The sequence below is a fragment of the Oryctolagus cuniculus genome, chromosome 3 (genome assembly GCF_964237555.1).
Source record: "Oryctolagus cuniculus chromosome 3, mOryCun1.1, whole genome shotgun sequence".
Taxonomy (NCBI): Eukaryota; Metazoa; Chordata; class Mammalia; order Lagomorpha; family Leporidae; genus Oryctolagus; species Oryctolagus cuniculus.
Genome location: NC_091434.1, coordinates 120,767,515 through 120,791,986, shown reverse-complemented (window position 1 = coordinate 120,791,986; position 24,472 = coordinate 120,767,515). Strand labels below are relative to the sequence as shown.

The 24,472-nt window shown below is 50.2% G+C and overlaps 1 protein-coding gene across 1 annotated transcript; it reads left to right on the top strand.

The window, feature by feature from the left end:
• The first annotated feature begins 22,066 nt into the window (after positions 1–22,066).
• CFC1B (cryptic, EGF-CFC family member 1B) lies at positions 22,067–23,948 on the top strand. The gene is made up of 5 exons (XM_070069884.1): positions 22,067–22,089; positions 22,498–22,547; positions 22,641–22,790; positions 23,515–23,629; positions 23,744–23,948. Exons 1-5 carry the CDS (start codon positions 22,067–22,069, stop codon positions 23,946–23,948), a joined length of 543 nt encoding a protein of 180 aa, XP_069925985.1.
• The last annotated feature ends 524 nt before the right edge of the window (positions 23,949–24,472 follow it).

The window sequence follows — 24,472 nt, the reverse complement described above, 5'->3', positions numbered from 1 at the left end:
TAATTTTTTATTAACATAAAGAGTCCTGGAACTTTTAAAAGTCACCTGGCAGGCAGATGTACACGCAAACTAAAATACGTTTTTCGGGACAATTTCTTCTTTCAACTGGAGAAGCGTTGCGTATTTTTCACCGCTTTTATTTTTTTTTTCCAGGGACCTGGTGTCCTGGGTCTTCGGCCGCTCCGCGTCCCGTCTGGAAAGAGCATCACCCTAGGACAGCCGCTAGGGGGCGGCGGCGAGGCGCGCATGGGGGAGCCCCGCCTGCTCCCGCCAGCCCGCCTCCGCGCAGGCGCAGTCGTAGCCGTCTCCGCTGCGGCCATTCCTGCGCTGCGATTCAGAAGTGGAAGTCGACTTGCCGGCGTGGTAAAGGCCTTGCCGGCGTGGTAAAGGCCCTGCTGGGGATCCCGCTGTTGTTTGGCGCTCTGGGCGGCTCCTGGCTCCTTGGAGGAAGACGGCGCCACGTGGGGCGGGAGGCCGGGGCGCCAGGGCAGCTCCGTGACAGCACCTGCCGCCCACGTTTGGATTTTTTCCGGGATCCACGTTGGAAAAAATTAAACAGTGGGGCCGCACCCACATCCTATATGAGCGCTGGTTGGAGCCCTGACTGCTCCATTTCCGATCCAGCTCCCTGCTAATGCACTTGGGAAAGCAGCAGAAGATGGCCCTAGTGCTTGGGTCCCAGCACCCACGTGGGAGACCCCAAAGAAGCTCCTGGCTCGGGCCTGGCCCAGCCCTGGCTGTTGTTGGTATTTGGGGAGTAAAACCAGTGGATGGAAGAGTTCTCTCTCTGTCCCCCTCCCTCCCTCCTCCATAACTCTGCCTTTCAAATAAATACATTTTTTTCAAAGAATTATTTATTTGAAAGAGTTACAGAGAGAGATAGAGCCAGAGAGAGAATGAGGTGTTCCATTCCGCTGGTCCATTCCCCAAATGACCGCAATGGCCATGCTGAGCTAATCCGAAGCCAGGAGTTTCCTCTGGGCCTCCCACGCAGGTGCAGGGGGCCAAGGAATTGGGCCATCTTCTACTGCCTTCCCAGGCCATAGTAGAGATCTGGATCGGAAGTGGAGCAGCCCGGACTCCAACCGGTGCCCAAGTGGAATGCCGGTGCTGTAGGCTGGGGCCTAAACCCGCTGCTGCCACAGTGCAGACCCCAATAAATCTTTTTTAAAAAGGCATGAGGTTGATCTTAATCATATATCGTGTGTAACCTAGTGTATCCAGAATATTCTCACTTATACATGTAATCAATTAGTTAGATACTTAAACATGTAATGTTAATCAGATTTTATTTTTTAAAAAAGAGATTTAGTTATTTGAGAGGTGGAGTGACACAGAGCGAGGGAGAGACAGAAATTTCTCTAAAGAAATTGTCCCAAATGGATGGTTCAGTCCCCAAATGGATGGTTCACTCCCCAAATGGCTGCAATTGCTAAGGCTGGGCCAGGCTGAAGCCAGGAGCTCCATCAGGGTCTCCCACATGGGTGGCAGGGGTCCAAGCACTTGGGCCATCCTCTGCCACCTTCCCAGACAAATTAGCAAGGAGCTGGATGGGAGGGAGGCAGAGCAGCTGGGACTGGAACCGGCGCCCATATGGGGTGCAGAGTCCCAAGCAGGGTCTCTCTCTAACTCTGCCTTTCAAATAAATACATTTTAAAAAAATACCGATTTTCTAGGGTAGAGTGGTCACGTCCTTTTCCTTCCCTGGCCTGGCTTCCCCCAGCCTCTTGCCTGTTGGCTGCGCCCTCTTAGACCTTGGACCTCTTAGTCAGAGTGGAGTCTGCGCTGAACCACATCCTGATGTAGAGGGACCGACTCATCCGCGCAGGAATGAATTTGGTCTGCACTTCCATAAGGAGTGCCTTCTGATTGAAGGGACTCACAGAGAAGGGGGTGGGGCAGACGTTGCTTAGCAACTGGGCATTTGCCCTGGCTGCAGATTTGGCATCCTTACCTGGGGGGGAGGGGATCTAACATCACATGATTTCATTTCCCAAATGGCCTCAACGACTGGGACTGAGTCAGGCTGAAGCAAGGAGCTAGGAGTTTCATTGGGGTCTCCCATGTGGGTGCAGGGGCTCAAGCACCTGGGCCATCTTCCACTGCTTTGCCAGGTCATAGCAGAGAGCTGGATTGGAAGTAGAACAGCAGGGAATTGAATCCGCACTCATATGGGATTAAGGCAGCTTAATCCATCATACCACGGTGTTGGCCCCTGCAGATTTTAAAAACACCATGTCACAGGGCCAGCGTTACAGGCCCAGTAGGTTAAGGCGGGTGCTTGGGACACCTGCACCCACATCAGAGTGCCTGCTGGAGTCCTGCCTGTTCCTTTTCTGGTTTACTGTCCTAGGAAGTTAGGCCCAAATGCTTGGGCCCCTGCCACCCAGATGGAGCTGCGGGCTCCTGGCTTTGGCCTGGCCCAGCCCTGGCTGTTGAGGGCATTTGTGGGGTGAACCAGCAGATGGATGATCTCTTTGTGTCACTCTGCCTTTCAAGTAGGTGAAAATAAATAAACATTAAAAAACCACCTTGTCAGTTGTCCTACTCCACCTCCCCTAGCCCCTATATCTGTAGGTTCGAAATCCTCAGATTCAATCCAATGTGAGTCAAAAACATTAGGAAAAAAATTGCATCTGTCCTAAACATGTACTGGCTTCCTTTTTTTTTTTTTTAAAGATTTATTTATTCATTTGAGAGATACAGTTACAGATATAAAGAGGGAGAGACCAAGAGAAAAGTCTTCCATCCCCTGGTTCACTCCCCAAATGGCTGCAACAGCCCGAGCTGAGCCAATCCGAAGCCAGGAGCTTCTTCTGGGTCTCCCATGATGGTGTAGGGGCCCAAGAACTTGGGCCGTCTTCCACTGCTTTCCCAGGCCATAGCAGAGAGCTGGGTCAGAAGTGGAGCATCCGGGACTCGAACCAGTGCCCATATGGGATGCCGGCGCTTCAGGCAGTGGCTTTACCAGCTACGCCACAGTGCCAGCCCCAGACTTCTTTTGCTATTCCTGAAATGATACTTAGCGTTTACATTGGATTAGGTATTATAAGTCATCTAGAGATGATTTAAAGAGTCTGGGAGGATGCATGCCGATTAGCTGCAAATAGTCCGTCATACTTTATCTGGGATTTGAGCAGCTGTGGGTTCTGGAATGCAGGGGGCGGGGTCCTGGAACCGCATAGATTTGGAGGGACTGTACTCCAGTGGTGGGGTGGGCACCACGCAGGGGGTGCTATTGGAGCCGGGGCTCAGAAGCAGGGTCACGGGCCCTTCCCAGACAGCCACACAGGATCCGCTCCCTTGGCAGCGGCTGGGGTAGGACGATGCCCCTTCAGCCCGAGACAAAAACCCTCTCCACAGATGTGCTCTGTGGCTTTTCACCGCTAGGGCAGGGCTCTGACGTCAGCCTCCACACTCACTCTGGGCTGACCCGAGAGCTGCCGGAGCCTTGTTTCCTTGGGTGTCTCTGGACTCATCTTGGGAGCCTGGTGCCGACCCACCTCTTCCCCAGACGCCTTCCTAAACGACACACTTCCTATTGTTATAGTCAAGGACGTAGTCAGGGATCCGAGAGAGAGTGAGGCAGTCGGTCATCACGCCCTCCCCACCAGGGTTGCCTCCAGAACTCCTCCCACAACCCACAACCCCAAATGAAATTGCTGTTGTAGCAAAGCCTCCGCCCAGAACTGGTGCTGCCTTAAAATACCCAGCATGGTGCTCACCCCCCCCCCCCCCGCCCCCCAGCCTATTACAGTATCTTATCGCGGCTGACACTTCTACTCCCATCAAGCCCCTGACACGGGGACACTTTCTGAGACTTCCTAAAGAGGCCAGAAAAGGGACAGTCAGCAAATTCTTGGAAAGTCCACCCTTTCCAGGAAAACTACACCCAAAGCACAGTGCCCTATGCCTCCGATCCCCTGCAGGAGTGGGAACAATGGATGTATTAGGCTGTGAAATTGACATTGGATTAAGTAGGAAGCTAAATTAGGACCAAGAACAGGAAGCCACACCTCCCCCACCCTATGGAATCCTCTCCACCTACCTGTCAGTCAAATAACCCCTTTCCCAGGAGGTAGCTCCCTTCACCTGGGACCTGGGGGAGGTTCCATGTAACCACTCCCCTTCCAACCTCACTAGAGGCCTGAAAGGCACATGGGTGCGCGTTCGTTTCTCTCTCTCTCTTCCTGGTCCACTGGATTACTGAACTATGCCCGTGTGTGTGTGTGTGTGTGTGTATGTGTCCGTGTGTGTGTTCTCACGTTTTAAAAAAACTTTATCCCTGGGCTGGCGCCGCGGCTCACTAGGCTAATCCTCCACCTGCGGTGTCAGTACTCCGGGTTCTAGTCCCGGTTGGGGTGCCGGTTCTGTCCCGGTTGCTCCTCTTCCAGTCTAGCTCTCTGCTGTGGCCTGGGAAGGCAGTGGAGGATGGCCCAAGTGCTTGGGCCCTGCACTCATGGGAGACCAGGAGGAAGCACCTGGCTCCTGGCTTTGGATCTGCGCAGCGCGCCTGCCGTAGCAGTCATTTTGGGGGTGAACCAATGTTTCTCTCTCTCACTGTCCAACTCTGCCTGTCCAAAAAACAAAACAAAACAAAAACAAAAACAAAAAACAAACTTTATCCTTTTCTGAACAGGGAGATTGGTTTGGGTTTGGACATAACGGGCCCCTTCTCCTATGGACGTGTAAGTTAGTAACCAATGTCCTCTTCCTCTGCACTAGGTGTTTGTTTTTTTAAGATTTATTTATTTATTTGAAAGGCAGAGTTACAGAGAGGCAGAGGCAGGCAGAGAGAGAGAGAGAGAGAGAGAGGTCTTTCATCCACTGGTTCACTCCCTAGATGGCTGTAATGGCCAGGGCTGTCAGGAGCCAGGAGCTTCTTCCGGATCTCCCATGCAGGTGCAGGGGCTCAAGGACTTGGGCCATCTTCTACTGCTTTCCCAGGCCACAGCAGAGAGCTGGATCAGAAGTGGAGCAGCCAGACTTGAACCAGTGCCCATATGGGATGCGGGCACGGCAGGCGGCGGCTTTATCTGCTATACCAGAGCGCCGGCCCCATTCAGTGTTTTTATAACAGTAGTAGTGTGTGCCAAATGGCAGGGCATATGCTGTCTGATGACACAGACAGTGGCCAAGCTTTCTGATGGCAGAGCTGACAAGTGGCTCACCTTTATAGATGATGTGCTTCTCAACAGATTAGGGAAAGAATTCACAGCCACTCCGATTTCTTGCAGAAATGCTGTAGCAAGGCTGGCAGAAAGGAAACAAAACAAAACAGTGTGAACCGAGACCATTTGCCTGGTGCTTTAGTTCAGCAGATGGCATTTCCTGGGTGGTGCTGAGCCCACCCTGAAGGCACAGGTAGTTCCCCTGGGCCCTCAGGGGTCTCAGCCGGGACGCTGGGACAGAAACAAAGCCTCTTTGCTCTTTTGCGGGCCTCTGCTGTGGCATGGTGGTGGTCCCTGAATCCTGGACTGGGAAGTGGATGTTGGAAGAAGGGGACATGAACCCTGCTGTCCCCACCAGGGCCAATGACCTGTGGGTAACTGGCCAGCTGGCCACCATGACCTGTCTTACACCCACCCACATCCAGGCCAAGGGAGCGACACTGGGCAGGGCTGAGCTGTTGCTACATCCCTGTAAGTCATGGGGGCATGTGAAGGGGGTGGGGGCATATGGAGGGGGTGGGGGCACGTGTTCTGTCTTTCCGGCTGTCAGGCCCCTGGGGAAGGGAGGAGGCTGGGAATTGGCTTGGACCTGATGTCCTAGGGCCCAAGTCTACCAGTTTTCCCACCTTGAGGGAGCCTTCTGGAAATCCTGGGAGGTAAAATTGTCTCTGGCATCTGTGGGATGCACTGCCCCTCTGCCTGCAAACACGGTCCCTGGTATTCACTGCAGTCTGCTCCTTCTGTCTCCACTGAAATGAGAAGCGAGGCCCCAGCTGGTACTTCTGCCTCAGCAGGAAGATTCTAAACAGTGCTGTGTTTTTAAAATGAGGTCAGAGGGGTGTTTGGCCCAGTGACTAACCCACGACTTGGGACGCTGCATCCCATGGCGGCGTGCTCAGGGTTTGAGTCCAGCTTCCTGGTAAAGTTCATCCTTGGAAGCAGCAGGTGCTGTCTCAATAGTTGGGTCCCTGCCACCCACTTGGAGACCCAGAATGAGTTCCCAGCTCCTGACTTCCGGCTCAACCCCAGCTGTTGTGGGCATTTGGGGAATCAACAAGAGGAGGGGATATTTCTGCCTGTCTGTCTGTCTGAACTGTCTTACCATCTCTCAAATAAAAATGAGTCTCTCACCACTGGTACAGCAATCACTGGGAGCCCTGCCTGTGGTCAACAGAGAGAGGGAGGGAGGGAGAGAGAGATCCTCTGTCTGCTGGCTCACTCCCCAAATGTCTGCAACAACCAGGGCTGGGCCAGGCTGAAGCCAGGAGCTGGGAACTCCATCCCGATCTCCCATGTGGGAGGCAGGGGCCCAAGAACTTGGATCATCTTCCACTGCCTTGTTAGGCACGAGAGCAGGAAGCTGAATCAGAAGCAGAGCGGCGAGGACTTGAACGAGCACTCCGATATGGGATGCACGTGTTGCAAGCAGCAGCAGAACCTGCTTTGCCACAGCACTTGCTCCTTGAAATGTGGCCTTTTCCCAGGCTCGCTATAAACTGATCCCCTCCACTGTGACTGTGTGCCGTGTTGCTGGGCCAGGATGTCTGGTGGTGAGGTGTGTTAAACACAGGCTTGGCGGATGGTTTTGCAGTGTGAGAACCTGTACAAAGGTGACAAAGAAGAAGTCAGCTGCGCCTTTGCCCCGGATGACAGAGGCATGCTGTGTGGCCACACCTCTTGCACTTGGAAGCCAGGGTAGCCCAGCTCGCCTCTCCCGACGTGAAATTTGGAACTGTCCAGGGTTTTAAATTATTTATTTTAATGACACAAAACTAGAAACCACATAGGTATCTTTAAAAATGTTTTCTTTATTATTTGAATCTACTTGAAAGGTGAAATGACAGAGACAGACACAGGGAAAAATCTTCCATCCACTGCTTCACTCCCCACATGCCTGCAAAAGACAGGGCTGAGCCAAGCCAAACCCAGAAGCCTGTGACTCCATCCTGGTGAATCTCTGTGTGAGCGGCAGGGGCCCAAGCACTTGAGCCATCATCGGCTGCCTCCAAGGTAGGAAGCTGGGTCAGAGCAGAGTAGCAGGGACTGCAACTGGCACTCCAGTACAGGATATGGGGTCCCAAGTGTTGGCTTAACTGACTGCACCACAATGCCCACTTCTTTTGTGGGCACAGACTACAGAGAAAAAAATTTCTTAGTGAAAATTTGAAGACAACAGTTACTATTTAAAGAAAGGTTTCAATTTCATTTGTCTAATGGGTAGTTTTATTTGTTTCTGCGGCCCAGTTAGTATCATGATGAAACAAAACTGAAAGAAGTCATTATGCCTGGCTTTGTTAAAACAAGTACTGTGGAAGCCGAAACCCCAGCCAGCCTGGGACAGAACAGGGATGAGAAGGCAGATCTGAGTCTCTCCTTTTTCTCAGCACAGCCTCTGCAGGAACCCCTGTGGTCGGATTGTCTCAGGGTAGGAGCCAGGCACCCTCTGCTGGCAAGAGCAGGTGCATGGAGGGAGAGGAACCACAGGATCGGCTCGCACAGACATGACTCTGCTGGCCTGTGGGGGCTCACGCACGCCTGGTTGCACTCCTGAAATGCTTCCTTTAGTTTTGGAGGGGACTCATTTCAGTAGCTGTCTGTGAAGACACAGGTTGCAGACGCAAAGCTCAGTTTGTGCTTGGGAGCTCTGCACGTGAATGCAGGGACCATGAACCACAGGCAGTAGAGAGACTGTCCTCACTGTCAGCCAGGCCAGCTCTGTGATAGCAGGACCAAGATGCTCAGCCTGTGGGTGACTCTGGGGTTCTTTATCTTTCAAAAAAAAGTCCTTTCATTCTTGCTGAATTTCCCCAGTCTGACTCATCCTGAGATCTGTGTTATTTTCTGACTGCAGGTTTTAAAGATTTTTCAGTGGTGGGTGCTTTATCTCAGAGGGTTAAGCTGCGGTTTGGGATGCACACATCCAATCTTGGAGCAGTGGTTCAAGTCCTGGCTGCTCTGCTTCCCACCCAGCTTCAGGTTGGTGCATCCTGGGACAAAGCAGATTCTTGCTCAAGTGCTTGGGTCCCTGGCACCTCCGTGGGAGACCTGGATGGAGTTCCTGGCTTCTGACTTTGGCTGGGCCCAATCCTGGATGTTGTAGGCCTTTGGGAAGTGAACCAGTAGATAGGACTCTCTCTCTCTCTCTCCTCCCTCCTCCCTCCCTTCTTCTCTCTTTCTCTCTGCCTTTAAAATGGATACAAGTAAATTTAAAACTCCTGAAAACCAAAGCTTCCAGGCCAGTAATGAGAAGAGCTCTTTCCACTTTTTAAAAGGTGATTTAGGGGCTGGCGCTGTGGCATAACTGGTAAAGCCACCACCTGCAGTGCCAGCATCCCTTATGGGTGCTGGTTTGAGTCCCAGCTGCATTTCTGATTCAGCTCTCTGCTGTGGCCTGGGAAAGCAGTAGAAGATGGACCAAGTCCTTGGGACTCCACACTGACACGGGAGACCTGGAAGCAGCTCCTAATTGCTGGCTTTCGATATGCGTGGTTCCAGCTGTTGCAGCCATCTGGGGAGTGAATCAGTGGATGGAAGATCTCTCTCTCTCTCTCTCTCTCTGCATCTCTGTAACTCTGCCTTTCAAACAAATAAATAAATCTTTCAAAAAAAGATGATTTATACAGTCTGAAGAGAAACCAGAGTATCCACTTTTTATTGATTGTTTTGTGTGGTTTATAGATTTCTGCACCAAATGATAATAATGACCTAAGACTCTCCTTTTTCCTATCTCTTTCATCTTTTAATTCTTTAAATTTGCTTTTGTTTACTCTTTTATCTAGTTTGTTCTAATTTATGATTAATAAGGAAAAAAGCCAAGAAATTATTCAGGGTGAGAAACTAAATCAGTCAGATAGATTTGTTTTTTTATTTTTTTTATTTTTGACAGGCAGAGTGGACAGTGAGAGAGAGAGAGAGACAGAGAGAAATGTCTTCCTTTTGCCGTTGGTTCACCCTCCAATGGCCACCACGGCCGGCGTGCTGTGGCCGGTGCATTGCGCTGATCCGAAGCCAGGAGCCAGGTGCTTTTCTTGGTCTCCCATGCAGGTGCAGGGCCCAAGGACTTGGGCCATCCTCCACTGCACTCCCGGGCCATAGCAGAGAGCTGGCCTGGAAGAGGGGCAACCGGGACAGAATCCGGCGCCCCGACTGGGACTAGAACCTGGTGTGCCAGCGCCGCAAGGCGGAGGATTAGCCTATTGAGCCACAGTGCCGGCAGTCAGATAGATTTGTAATAGCTATTACCATCCATACACATGGTGCCCTTTTCTTGCCAACAGAAGCCACAGTTAAGAATTTTTCTGAGCTAGAGAGATCAGTGACAGCACAGGAAAGACACTTATCTGAGTGCTCAGACCCTAAAATTCTAGCATGGGGGCATGATCCTTTGGTGCAGGTTAAGACACTGCTGGGAATGCCTCCATCCCATATCAGAGTGCCTGGGTTCAAGTCCTGGCTCTACTCCTGATTCTAATTGCCTGCTAATAAATGCCCTGGGGAGTAGCAGTGGATGGCTCAAGTAGTTGGATTCCTGCCACTCATAGAGGAGTTGTAGATTGAGTTCCTGGTTCCTGGTTTTCAACGTGGCCCAGCGCTAGTGATTGTGGGCATTTTGGATTAAAACAGCCAATGGGACATCTTTGTCTGCCCAACTGTCATTCTGACTTTCAAATGAATAGAATACAATTTTAAAAAATACAATTTTGTATGGAAGAGGGCCTATGGGCTTATCACATTGGAAGTACCATCCCTCTTTCAAAGCCATTTGTTCTGCTGTCATCATAGACACTGTGTTGAGGGACTTTGCCAATGTCTTCCCCTCTGACAAAATAATGGCCCTCAAAGATGGCTACACCCTAATCTCTGCAGGCTGTGTAGGTGTTCCCTGGGGCAAGAGGGATCTTGCAGGTGTGATTAAGTGAAACAGCCAGGGCTGGAGTCAGGAGCCAGGAATTCCATCCTGTTCTCCCAAGCTCTTGAACCATCTTCTGCTGCCTTCCCTGGCACAACAGCTGCCATGTACTAACTCAGTTATGCCTTGGAATGAGAGTTTTCCCATGTATGATGCTCCCCAGGAGTTCACTCAGAATTAATTCTTCCCTGGTGAAGCAATCCATCACTCAAGTGTTCCAAGTTGAAAGGCAAATGCTGTTGGGGATCAGTCTCTATAAGACATAAGTATCTATAAGACAGTATCTATAGGAGTTGGATCAGAAGTGGAACAGCTAGGATTTGAACCAGTGCTCTTGGACGCCAGTGTCACAAGCAGTGGCTTAACAAGCTGTGCCAAGATGCCAGCTCCACTGTGATGGAAATTGCCTAAGTGTGCCTACTTTCAGGAATTAGCTAAATGGAGCTTCTTCAACCCACTATTAATTTTTTGCAATGCTGCATCTCAGCCTTGGCACAATTGAGTGACAACCTGTGTCCAGGGTTCCCGCCAGCTACTGGCTGTGACCTCAGAAGAACAGGACATTTGTTCAACTTTTCACCCAAATAATTCAGAAAATCAAAGTTTTCTGAGACATTACACGTTCAGTAATACTGTAAATATATATTGAAATGCACCTAAAAAAAGCACAAACAGATCTTGTTTTGAATTCTGAGTCTCAGTTTCTTTATAATCACCAAGAGGAAAAACAGTTTCTCTCTTCCTCTCCTTCTCCCTCCATCTCTATTGGTCTCCTTTTCAAGTAAAAAAATAAATAAATTTTAGAAATCAATAAAAAAGCCACAGTATTTTCTGGTGAAACAGTGGGAAAACAAGCAAAGGAGGCAGACCTGAAGTGTGGAGAGAAAGAAGTCTAATAAAACAAATTGTGCCCATGTGAGTTTCTGTAAATAAAGCAGTATTGACAGGAGCAAGGATCAACCAGGCACCTGCTCCGGGAAGAGCTCTCTCTAGGGTGCTGATTTCAAGCCCAGTCTGCCATCAACTGTTCTCTTTCCAATTTTGTGCCTAGAGCTGCGTGGCATTCCCCTTTGTTGTAAAGGGTGATAAATAAAAATCTACTTCCTTTTCTACCTGAGTGGTGCAAAGCCAAATAGCAAGAGGTGCAGGTGCATCCCTGTAGGTTAGGGCGAGCTTCCTGGGAAGCTGCTTTTTCAAAGGGACTATAGCTGTGCCAGAGAGGCAACAAAGCAAGTGACATTTGTTTTATCTTCGAGACAATATGATTTTCTTTTATGCAGATGAATGTTAAGATTTTCAAAGTTAAGCTCTTTGGGTTTGATGCACATCAAATAGTATCCAGGAAAATAGTATCTAGGAACTCAGCATTGTGGTGCAGCAGCAGATTGAACTGCCAACTGTGATGCCAGTGTTCCACACCTGAGTATGGGTTCAAGTCCCAGAGGTGCCACTTCTTATCCAGCTCCCTGCTGATGTTCCTAGGAAGGTAGCAGAGGATGGCCCAAGTGCTTTGGTCCCTGCCGCCCACGTGGGAGACTGGGATGGAGTGCCAGGCTTCCGGCTTCAGTCTGGCCCAGACCTGACTATTGTAGACATTTGGGGAGTGAGTCAGCAGATGAAAGATTCTCTCTCTTGCCTTCTTGCTCTGTAATTCAACATTGAAAATAAATAAAATCTTTAAAAAATAATATCTTGAAGAATAGGAATGTATGATATGATATACAAGCAATCTAAGAATAAATCAGATTTTTTAAAAAAAATATTAAGTGTAAAAACATGGCTCATGAATTCAAAGGGACTTAAAATATAAGGAAAACAAAATGCAAACCTCCTGAGATTTCTAAATTGCTACGGGGGCAAATTGCCTGAAGAAGAGCTGACCAATTTCTTAGCACAAAGACTGAACATGTCTTATAGAGGCTGATCCCCAACAGCATTTGCCTTTCAACTTGGAGCATTTGAGTGATGGATTGCTTCCCCAGGGAAGAATTAATTCTGAGTGGACTCCTGGGGAGAGCATCATACACGGGAAAACTCTCATTCCAAGGCATAATTGAGTTAGTACATGGCAGCTGCTCACCTCGGTTGATGACTCATACTGAAAGAAGAGGAAATTCTAGGGAATGAGCTAATACTCTCACCTGCAGGGTATTGGCCTTCATTGCTATGCCCCAAACATTTTAACCCAAGAGAAACACTGGATTGAAAAGTATTTGTTAATAAGGGAGAGTCTTTTTTTTGTTTCAAAATGAGTTAAATTTTGCAACATTCACCACAGATTTTAGCAGTCATTAATTTAGTTACTCTCAGATAATAAATGGCTTCTGCACAGTTAGAAAGGGGACAATGGTGGTGATTAGAGGAACTCGGAGAGGATGTGACAAAGTGACAACCTGGACGCCCGTTCCACACCTGAGTCTTACATGGTGTAATTGTATTCTTTAATTCCTGTTGCAGGATAAACACTTGTTGTTTATCTTGGTGGTGGTGATTCCTAGTTGTATTAGCTCGTAGCTTCCAAATGTTAGTGTGCACCAACTTAAGCTGAAGGGTGGATTAAAACACACTGCGTGGCACCACACCCAGAATTGCTGCCTGAGAATCTGCTTTTCTAACAAGTCTTCTGGCAATGCTGATGCTTCTGACTTGGGGACCACCCTTGAGACCCACTGCAGAGCTTTGGGTGGGTTTTTCTCTTTATTTCTTCCTTCCTTTCTTTCTAGATTTATTTTATTTATTTGAAAGAGTTAGAGTTAGAGAGAGAGGGAGAGAGAGAGAGGTCTTCCATTTGCTGGTTCACTCCCCACAATGGCCAGAGATGAGCCAGTCCCAAGTCAGGAGCCTGCAACTTGGGCCATCTTGTACTGCTTTCTCAGGCCATAGCAGAGAGCTGGATCAGAAGAGGAGCAGCTGGGACTCGAGCCGGTACCCACATAGGATGCCAGCACTGCAGGCCAGGGCTTTAACCTGCTGTGCCACAGCACTGGCCCCTTGAGGTGGGTTTTTCTAAACCTAGCTACATATTGGAATCACCAGTTATATTCATGACTGATTGATATTTATTCCAGGAATGCAAGGATGGCTCCATCTATGAAAAACAATCAATGTACTATAACACACTAATACAACAAAAGGACAGAACCGTATCAACATCTCAATCAGTGCCAAGAAAATGCTTAAAAAACTCAGCCCCTTCTGATAAATGTCGTGAGAGTCACCTGCATTTACTGCTATGTCAGCACAGCAGTGGAAGTTCTCACGAGCACAATTTGGCAACAAAAAGAAATATCAGTCTCCAAACTGGACCAGAAGAACTAAACTTGTCTCTGCAGCTGACATAATCTCATGTATAGCAAACCCCAAGAATTCACAGAAGAATTGCTCAAGCTAACGACTAAATTCAGCAAATTGATGGGACATACATACAGCAATCAGTTATGGACTCAAAGACAGTATTGTTAAGGCGATGGCACCAGTTACTGTGGCTTGAATGTTCTCTCTCATATCCCATATCTGAGAGCTGGTTCCAGACCCGGCTGCTCTGCTTCAGATCCAGCTCTCTGCTAATATGTCTGAGAATGCAGTGGAAGATGGCTCAAGTACCTTGGCCCCTGCCACCCATATAGGGGACCCAGATGGCACTCTTGGCTCCTTGTTTTGGCTGCTTTGGCCATCTGGGGAGTGAACCAGCAAGCAGATGGAGGATCTCTCTCTCTCTCCCTTTCTCTCTCTCTCTCTCTCTCTCTCACACACACACACACACACACACACTTTACCTTTTACATAAACAAACAAGCATGCAAATAAATCTTTTAAAAAAGATTTATTTATTTACTTGAAAGTCAGAGTTACACACAGAGAGAGAAGAGGAGGCAGAGAGAGAGAGAGAGAGAGAGAGAGAGAGGTCTTCCATCCGCTGGTTCACTCCCCAATTGGCTGCAACAGCAGGAGCTGTGCTGATCTGAAGCCAGGAGCCAGGAGCTTCTTCCAGGTCTCCCACATGGGTGTAGGGGCCCAAGGACTTGGGCTATCTTCTGCTGCTTTCCCAGGCCATAGCAGAGAGCGGGATCGAAAGTGGAGCAGCTGGTCTTGAACCGGTGCCCATATGGGATGCTGGTGCTTCAGGTCAGGGCATTAACCTGCTGCGCCACAATACCAGCCCTGAAAACAAATCTTTAAAAATAAGCTAAACTACAATTTCTTTAAAAAAAAAAAAAAAGCACAGTGGTGGGGGTAGGTACATGTTCGGTGCATCAGTGAAGACGCTGCTTGGCCCACCTGTAATTCATATCAAAGTGCCTGGAGTTGAGTCCCGGCTCTGCTTCCAATTCCAGTTTCCTGCTAATACCCTGGGAGGCAGCAGGTGATGGTTCAAGTAACTGGGTCCCTTCCACCCATATGGGAGACCTGAATTGAGTTTTGGTCTGACTTTAGCCCTGACCAGCCCAGGATGCTTGGAGGTATTTGCGGGAAGTGAACCAGTGAATGGAGGATCTCTGTCTCTGACTTTCAAATAAACACAAATTTTTAAAAAAGTGAAAAATGTGGGGCTTGCACTGTGGAGTAGTGGGTAAAGCTGCTGCCTACAATGCTGGCATCCCATGTGGGTGCTGGTTTGAGTCCCAGCTGCTCCCCTTCCAATCCAGCTCTTTGCTAATGTACCTGGGAAAGCAGCAGAGGATGGCCCCAGTCCGTGGGCCCCTGCACTTGCATGGGAGACCCGGTAGAAGCTCCTGGCTCCTGGCTTCAGATCAGCTCAGCTCTGGCCATTGCAGTCATCTGGGGAGTGAACCGGTGGGTGGAAGACCTTTCTCTGTCTCTGGCTGTACCTCTCTCTGTAACTCTGTCTTTCAAATAAATAAAATAAATATTAAAAAAAAATCTTGCTACAAAGCTACAGGAACCAAAACAGCCTGGCACCAGTACATGGTGAGTTTCTCAGACAGAGAAAGACAGAGAGATAGAGAGGTCTTCCATCCACTAATTCACTCCCCGAGTGGTCACAGCGGTTGCAGCTGGTCCAATCCGAAGCCAGTAGTCAGGAATCAGGAGCTTCTTTTAGGTCTCCCACAACCACTTGGATCATCTTCTTCTACTGCTTTCCCAGGCCATAGCAGAGAGCTGGATTGGAAGTGGAGCAGCTGGGACTCAAACCAGCACCCATATGGGATGCCAGCACTGCAGGCAGAAGCTTAACCTACTACTCCACAGAGCAGGCCCCACATAGGCCCTTAATTCTCATCACATGTACTTCACCACCACCTTAGAATCAGATCTCTCCTGTGGTCTCCTGAGCACTTGACCTCTCTCCTGCCTGCACACTGCTGGAGCAGGCAGAGACAAGCAGGACACAGAGAGCTCATGGCCCAGGCGCCTACTCATTCAACTTTGTGAGCCCTCGGGAGCGTCAATGATGGCACCAATGGCCCACCTGCTGGAAAGATGTGGCAGAGTCCCTAGACAGCCACTGTTCACAGGCAGCAGTTATGACAGCTTTTTGCAACTACAACACAGCATATAAATATAAAAGAACACAACACAGGGCCTGCAGTAAAGGAGACTTGTCTTTACATTTTATGTAGCAATTTTTTTTAAAATCTTGAAACTTGAATACTGTCTTCCAAAAAGGGCTGTACATTTTGTGAACTCTTTAATTAGGTTCAGTTCTCTTTTTTTTGGCAGGCAGAGTTAGACAGTGAGAAAGAGAGAGACAGAGAGAAAGGTCTTCCTTCCATTGGTTCACCCCCCAAATGGCTGCTACAGCCAGTGTGCTGCACCGATCCGAAGCCAGGAGCCAGGTGCTTCTTCCTGGTCTCCCATGTGGGTGCAGGGAATTGGGCTCAGTTCTATAAGTGGCTCTTGACCAATGAAAGTGGTAGGCTGGCACTTGAAAGGTAAAATCTAACCCTTTCTCAGATTGGTTTCCTTTCCAAATTTAAGAAAGGCTAGCAGTCCCAGCCCCTCTGACTGGGGGCCCCTGCTCTCTGAGTCCCACTGTGATATGAATGTAAGGCACTCAGTGGGCCAGGTCTGGAGAGTTGGTGTCAGATCTATTCCAGACCACAGGCGGGGGCCGGCCTCTGTGGTGCAGCGACTTACACTGCCACCTGTGACTCGGCATCTGTATCAGAGCGTCCATTCACATCCATCTCCCTGTCTGTTGCCTGGGAAGGCAGCAGATGAAGACTCCAGTCCTTGGGCCCCTGCCACCCACATGGGAGACCTGGATAGAGTGCCAGGCTCTTGGCTGCAGCCTGGCCCAGCCCTGGCCATTGCAGTCATTTGAGGGGAATGAATGATGAGAGATCTCTCTCTTTCTCCTTCTCTATTATTCTGCCTTTCAAGTAAATAAATCAAACCTTAACACGCACACACACATGCACACACACATTAGCAAGTCCTACAAAAATGTTTATAATTGGATGGCTCTCGAATATTGAGATAAAATCCAGGTTGTTATCAAATTTTAGAATACATGAGCTTTGGAAGTCAGAAATTGAGAACACAGTTAAGAAAGAGAGAGGAGCCGACGGGTTCCTGGTTGAATTTTGTGCCACAAGAAATCCCCTCCTAACGCCGTGGGGACAGCACACCCTGGAGAACTCTTCTTCAGTGTAACACAGACTCGAGGGTGGCGCAGAACACGGCCTTCCTTCTCAGACATCTTCAATACTGAAATACTCAGGAGGCGGGAGAGGTCCTGGGGAGTGTGATGTGTGTAATCCGCAGTGGAAACAGGACAGCCTATGGCCGTGTGGACCGTGTGTGGGAGCATCTCTGACGCCCCCTTAGTACTCTGTCCTGTGTGATCCCCTCCCCGGAGCCCCCAGGGCCCTGGCCTTGGGACTCACCTACAGCCTGCAGCAGGTCGCCCTCTCCTTCTGGCCCCAGGGGAAGCCCTGGGTGTCAGTCCTGGGCAGGGGCCACAGGGCTGGAAGTGGAGGGACTGTTCAGTGTTCTGCGTCTCATGTTAAACCGGAGTGAGCCAAGAGCTCTTGGGAGGGCAAGGATGGAAGGTGGGGGGAGGGCAGAGAAGTTCAACTCAGGCTCTGTGGGAGGGAGGAAGCCCCTGACTCCAGGCACACAGGGCACCTGACCCCGGCTCCCACCCTGCCGTGGAACCTGGACTTTGTTTCCAGACACCAGGGGACAGCGCCCTCTGCCGGTGCTCTGAATGGGACCTCTGCATCCCTGGCCTGTTCCCTAGACACCATTACTCCCTCCACGCTTCTGGAAAATCAAATTTCTCCCTCTCTGCGTTTATTTTAAGCGTCTATTTTCTCTTCAGGAAATTTATGCTTTCCACTTTGAATGCTCATATTTTATTCCAGTAAATCCGTTCTAGCAGGGTTTTGTATTACTTAGAGTCTAAAAGCAGTGCTAATTCCACTAAACACTAGTTTAGTATAGTTTAGTATAATGAATGGAGGGCCCCATCCAGGTGTGGTCTCATCTGGATTATGGAGCTTGGTGGTGGAGGATGGCAGCCTGGGGCGTGATACAGGGCGGTGAGTTGGTTTTTGCCTGGTCCTGGGCATCTGAGACGGTTGTGGGAGGGGTGGGGTAAATTCCCCTTCCAGGTCCTTGCCTCTTACCTGGAGAAGCATTCTAAGTACAGGCACTGATACGGAGCACAGAGTGGTAAATTTTATTTAAAAGGTGAGAACACATGTACACACACACACACACACAGGCATAGTTCAGGAATACAGTGGACCTAGAAGGGAAAAGGATGGAGAAGGGAAGTAGAGAGACAGTGCCTTGGTGGCCTGGAGAGAGGGAGAGAGAGAGAGAGAGAGAGAGAGAGCGAGAGAGCCCCTCCCAGTTGCTGACCTCTTAGGAGGTTGGAAGGGGAGTGGTTCCATGGTACCACCCCCAGTTCCCAGGTGAAGGGAGTTAATTGACTGACAGGTAGGCAGAGTAGAATTTAGACCACACCTCTTCCATAACAGCACTGCTGTAGGCTTCTGGAGGGGCCTGGAACATCACGCCCACAGCAAGCCAGACTCACGGATTGACACAAAGGAACGTCAGTCAGGTTAATGCTGGTGCCTATGGGAACTGTGAGCAGGGTTCTTCCTGCTGATAGCAGACAACAGGTCCCCCGACTCACACACACACACACACACACACACTCATACACACACACATGCCACACACACACATACACACTCACACACACACACTCATACACACATTATTGTTATAAAAACACTGAATTCACCTTCTTCTTCTTTCTTTTTAATAAGGTTTGTTTATTTGAAAGGCAGAGTTACAGAGAGAGAGAGAGAGAGAGAGAGAGAGAGAAAGGAGAGCCGGAGATCTTCTATCCACTGTTCAGTCCCCAAATGACCATGGGCCTGGAACTCCATCCAGGTCTCCTACATGGCATATAGGAGCCCAAGCACTGGGGCCATCCTCTGCTGCCTTCCCAGGTGCATTAGTAGGGAACTGGATCAGAAGCAGAGCAGCCAGGACTCCAACTAGTGCCCAGGATGCTGGCATTGCAGGAAGCAACTTAACCTGTTAAGCTATAATGCCGGTCCCGGCAAAAATTATTCAATTAAATATGTAACAATAATATAAATGAGTTAGTGTTGTGGTACAGTGGGTGAATCCCATTCAAGAGGGCTTGGGACTAAGTCCTGCCTCTGCTTCCCAAGCAGCTTCTTGCTAATGCACCTGGGAGCAGATGATGCCCCAGGTATTTGAGTTCCTGCTACCCATGTGGGAGGTGTGGATGGAGTTCTGGGCTCCTGGATTCAGCCTGACCCAGTCCTGACTCTTGTAAATATTTGAGGAGTGAACCAGCAGATGGAAGATCTCTCGCCCTTTCTCTCCTTCTCTCTGTCAATCTTTCAAATAAATAAATAAATACATCTTAAAAAATACAAAACAATATTTTGGTGTGTTAGTGCAAGCTGCTATAACAAAATATCAGACTGTGTGGCTTAAGCAGAAGAAAATGCACTTTCTCATAGCCCTGGAGGCTGAAGTCCAAGAGTAAGATGTTGGGAAATTTGATGTCTCTCACATTGGCTTGGGTGTGGCTGTCTTCTCACTGTGTCCTACAAGAAGGCAGAAACAACCTCAGTGTTCTAGCAACAGATGATAGAGCAACAAAATGGGATGGACGCATACAAGGAAACAGTATTTGGTCCCAAAAAGGAAGCCGATCCCGATCCACGCTATAACACGGATGAACTGAAAAGTGTTATGCTAAGTGGACCAAGCCAGATGCAAAGGGACAAAAGTGGTACAATTCCACTTACAGGAAAGATCCAGAACAGGACAATTTGTAGGGAGGGACAGAAAGTAACCCAGGAGGACAAACCCTGTCTTAAAGTGATCCTCAAAGCCTTCCTTCACACCTAATTTATTGCAAAGCCTTTTCCTCCAGGACTGTTAGATGCTAGATGCTTGAGGGGACAGTCTCCAATGGGGCAGTGGGCCCTGCCAGTTCCCACACACTTCAAGGAGCCTTGAAGCTTGGATTGGTGGGTCATCTCCAGCCTTATCTGTTTGCAGCTGATAAGAGAAAGAGGACCCTCCCCCCAGGCAGGGGAAACTCACCAACCACCTTGCCACTGGTTCCCAGGCAACCCCTTCATGCTGGGCCTTGTAGATGGCAAACACTGTGGGCTCATCAGGCAGTGAAATGCAAACCCTTTTTTTTCTAAGACCTCTGTGCCGATGATACAACCCTGGGCCACAAAGCCCCAGTGGAGAGCAAGTGACAAGGAGGTGAAAATAGGTTATTGGCAGCTTTATCACCCTGTTCCTCCTCTTGGCTGACTTTAGATCTTAAGCAAACAGCCAGAGAGAGAACATCCCAGGGCTATTTTTGGGCCTGTTGTCTTGCAGGGAAGCGATTCCCTTTGCTTTTGCTAGAGGTTTTTCCATTTAGAAAGTGCAGCTTTTCAAAAGCTCACTCTGCAAGAAGAATAAAAGGATGTCTGAGACTTTAAGACCTCCCAAGAGAAAAGGCTGAAGGAGGAAGTAACTGAGGCAGGACTACTGCAGGCCGATACTTCCTTTTGAACCTGAGCGTATGCACTTGTTCTCCCAGCTTTTGTGTGTGTGTGTGTGTGTGTGTGGAAGTGTCCATTTATGCAAACGTTTCATAACAACGGGGGAGACTGGATTTTAGATACTACTTTAAAAGCTTTAATATTATCAGGAACTTTGGCTTCAGTGTCATTCTATAAAATGTGCCATATTAAAACTTGTTTATACAAAGAAATACAATCCTCTAGCTCATATAGGGTTTTATTTTAGTAAGCAAACACCTCTCAGCTCACTCACAGCTGAATAGAGGTTTCTATTTATTTGAAGCTGTTTGCATATAAATTATGCAATTAGCCAGTAAAAATATTATGCTTTTAAAAGGATATTTATGGATTTATTTGAAAGGCAGAATTAGAGATATGGAGGGAATTACAGGGAGAGAGAAGGAGAGGGAGAGAGAGTGAGAGAGAGGGAGAGAGGGGGAGAGAGGGGGAGAGAGGGGGAGAGAAGGGGAGAGAGAGGGAGAGAGAGGGATCTTCCATGTACTGGTTCACTCCCCAAATGGCTACAATAGTTAGGACTGGGCCAAGCTGAAGCCAGCAGCCCAGAACTCCATGTGAGTCTTCCACGTGGGTGCAAGGGCCTAAGCACTTGGGCATTCTCTGCTGCATTGCCAGATGCCTTAGCAGGGAGCTGGATTGGAAGCGGAGCAGCCAGGACTTGAACCAGAGCCCATAGGGGACACCGGTGTCACAGGTGGCGGCTTTATCTACCATGCCACAACACTAGCATCAAACATCAAGTTTTAAAACACATTTCCCCTTCTCCTCTTAAAGATGCTCAATGAAGCTCTGAGATGTCACTCTTGGCATGTTTTGTGCGCTCAGGTCTGTCGGTCCCAACCTGCAGCTCATAGAACCCATCACTGGGACACCCCCACGGCAGTCAGGCTCACCAAATCTCTTAAAGAAACCTCTGGTCTAAAGGTGTTAGAAATGAAATCAGCATCCAAGAGAAAGCATGCTTAATTTGTGAGTTTTTGTCTTAAAACCACAGGACGTGCTTTGCAGCACTGAGTCTCAGGGGGACCTCTCCGGGTGTGGGGGACAAGGGCTGGTGGCAAGAGCCAGGGCTGGTGACAAGAGCCAGTCTCCTCGTGGGCAGGTGGAAGAACTGAGATTCAGGAGGTACCAGTCAGGACCCGGCCACTGCCTTCTGGGATTCCCCAGAGGCTCCCCAAACAACTGCAGGTGCAGTTCTGCCAGCGCTCAGCACACCCTGCGGGCTTCCCCTCTTACTAGCTGTGCCCTTCTCCGTTTTCCAGGTCTGTCCAAGCCTCCGTTTCCCACCTTCTCTTTGCGGCTGCCCCGCGGCAGTGCTGTGCTGTAAGGGCACAGTACAGTCACGAACTGCTGAGCTGGGTGCAGAGAAAAGGCCACAGGGTGGCATCTCAGAGAGCACCCACAACCCCCGTGCCCTCTCCCGCTGGGCACCCTCGCCATCTCCAGGTCCCAGAGTAGACAACAGAACAATCTCTGTTTTCCTGTGAAAGTTTTGTTCCCATTAGGGTTTTCTTTCTTTTCAGTGAGAGACAGGCTTTCGTACTGGGTGGCTGATCAGAGCAGGCTTTGGGGGACTGCTGCTGCAGTTAGCATAAAAACACTGGGGAGGAGGGGGAGGATCAGCCTGAGTCTCCACCCCCGAGCTGCTCTCACGGTAGGAAAGGTCCTGCCGTCTCCTCCATGGCTCCTGCCTGTCCCAGCAGGCACCCTCGCCTAACCTGCGGGCTCCGCAGCAGAACGGGCGGATGGAGGCAGCAGGAAGGCAATCTCTGTACTCTCGGCTCATCCGTTCTGCATCCTGATGCAAAGATTCCAGGGCCTGGAGTGACCACCCTGTGGGAAACCAAAGCCGTACAGGCTCGATGTCCTGGCGAGTTGATCTTCAATGCACTGAGAGCAGGTGTGTCGGCAGGAACATGACCCGGAGGCACCAGATCAGGTAAGGACAGAAGTCCTCCAGACCTCAGAGCCCGGAGCCGGGTTTGAGCACCTCAGATTAAACAGTCAGGCGTCCACCACTGCTCCTGTTCAGGTAAGGAAGTGAGCGCTTTGTCTCCAAATCTAAGCCACCACCACATTAATCAAAATACACAAGTCACAATATGATATTCTGTTGCTAATGGCATGGGATCATATATCCGCAATGATCGCATTGTATTTTCATATGTGTGAATTTCTGTTCATACTAGTTATGTATATTTTTAAAAAAGAATTATTTATTTGAAAGCCAGAGTTGAGAGAGAGAGCGGGAGCGCGCGCGAGAGATCTTCCATCCTTTGGATAGGAAGTGGAACCACTCCATACTATTTATGTTTTCAACGTCCATCATTTTCTTTGAATATTCTAGGCTTCTGTTGATGATCGGTTTGGTATCACGGCTCACCCACTCGGGAAAAAGTAAGGAGCATTTTATCTCTTCTCTCACGTTTCCCTGCGTACAAGCCTTGTTCTCAATCGTTACGAGTCTCGGATTTTCAATGTCTTGAAAAGGCGGCCGAGAGGAAGTTGGCGACAACGCACCGCAGACGCTGGAGCTCACGGCGTTCAACCGGACCTGGAGCGACGCCGGGGAGCAGGGCGCGCGCGCACGGGACTGGGGGCCGCAGGAACCCCGCCGCTCTTCCTGGGCGCTCGCGGAGCGTAAGTGGCCGCGTCAGCCCCGGGACCTCTTGCGAGTAACCTCGGACTCAGAGTGTAGGGCGTGCAAAAAGAAAAAAAAAATACAAAAAAACAAAAAACAAACCACAGTGAGATAAATGGAGCACGAGCCGTACGACCCAAGAGAGAACATGCTATCACCGCCCCCCATCCCCATCACGACGCACGGTAGACCAGTAAATGCTTCCCCAGCGAAGCCTTTATTCTTGGAAAGTGCTTTACTGTGTTCTTCCTAAAACGCTGGCTCCCTAAACTCATGGCCCCTTTCCGGGCCAGGTCCGGGCAGCTGTGATGCGAATGTGTTTAATAAAACAAATGTCCCAGGTCCAGATAACGGCCGACGCCAGGCTCCAGGCTCCGTCTGCGAGCGGCCGCCGGGGGCCTGGGGACCTGGCGTCGCCTCCCCCGTGGGTGGTCCCTCCTGGGAGGCCTGTCTTTAATCACTGTCTGGGAGGGAGCCCCCTCCCGCCTTTAACATGTGAAAGGAAGGAGTGGAGACCCCGCCCCGGCTCGCGGGGCTGACCCGCGCGCACACCTGGGGGCTATTCACCCCTCCCCGGACTAACAAACACTCTCGGCGGGGGGTTGATTTCAGCCCCCCCCCCCGCCCCGCTCCCCGGGGGTCCCCGTTCGGTCCTCCCGCAGCGCGAAGCTCAGAGAGCAGGCGCGGGGCGCGCGGCTGAGGTCGGTGACCTTGCCTCCTCAGGTGCGCCCCAGTGGCCGCGCTGCTGTGAGAACGGCGGCACCTGCGTGCTGGGCAGCTTCTGCGTGTGCCCGGCCCACTTCACCGGCCGCCACTGTGAGCACGACCAGAGACACAGGTGGGCGCGCAAGGGGCGCGGAGCAGGGACGGCGGGGGGCGCGGGAGCGAGCGGCGGAGCGGGGACCTGGGGACGCACGGACCCCCACCCTGACGCGGGTCCTCTCCTCCGTAGCGACTGCGGCGCCCTGGGACACGGCGCCTGGACCGTCCGCGGCTGCCGCCTCTGCAGGTGCGTGTTTGGCTCCCTGCACTGCCTCCGCCGCCAGACGCTCGGCCGCTGTGGTAAGAGGCCCCAAGCTCGCAGCTCACGCGTGTGCTCTGGTTCTGCGGGCGTTTCCATCCCGAGCATCTTCCTGTACCAGGCGACAGGGAAATGAGCCGGCTAGATGCACTCATCGCTAAGAGAGCCACGCTCCCATAATGAATCCCATAGTGCCATTCAAACTTATATTGAGTTTCTTTTAACGGCTTGCAGGGTTTAATGGGTGATTTCCATACGGTGACCTTAGTAAGTCCCAGTTCAACAAGGGGACTTTGGGGAGCTGAGCAGCTGGGGAGCAGAATCTAACCTGGGGCTCAGATCAGCTGAGTCTATCTCTTGTGATTTTCCCACAGGGCAACACCATCGTTTTTCTTTCTTCCTCTCTTTTTAATTAATTAATTTATTTGAAAAGCGGAGTTACAGATAGAGAGAGGGAAAGACAGACATCTTCCATCCACTGGTTCACTCATGGCTGCAACCACCAGAGATGAGAAAGGCCAAAGTCAGGAGCTTCATCCGGGTCTCCCAGGTGCAGAGGCCCAAGGACTTGGGCCATCTTCTACTGCCTTCCCAGGCCATAGCAGAGAGCTGGATCGGAAGTGGAGCAGCCGGGACTCGAACCGGTGCCCATATGGGACG

Bases quoted from the DNA above. Each gene is read 5' to 3' on its own strand.
- CFC1B (XM_070069884.1), top strand. From the start codon at position 22,067: ATGACCCGGAGGCACCAGATCAG. The intron at 22,548-22,640 runs GTAAGGAGCATT...TGTCTTGAAAAG, and splicing joins GCTCACCCACTCGGGAAAAA to GCGGCCGAGAGGAAGTTGGC. The intron at 23,630-23,743 runs GTGGGCGCGCAA...TCTCCTCCGTAG, and splicing joins GAGCACGACCAGAGACACAG to CGACTGCGGCGCCCTGGGAC.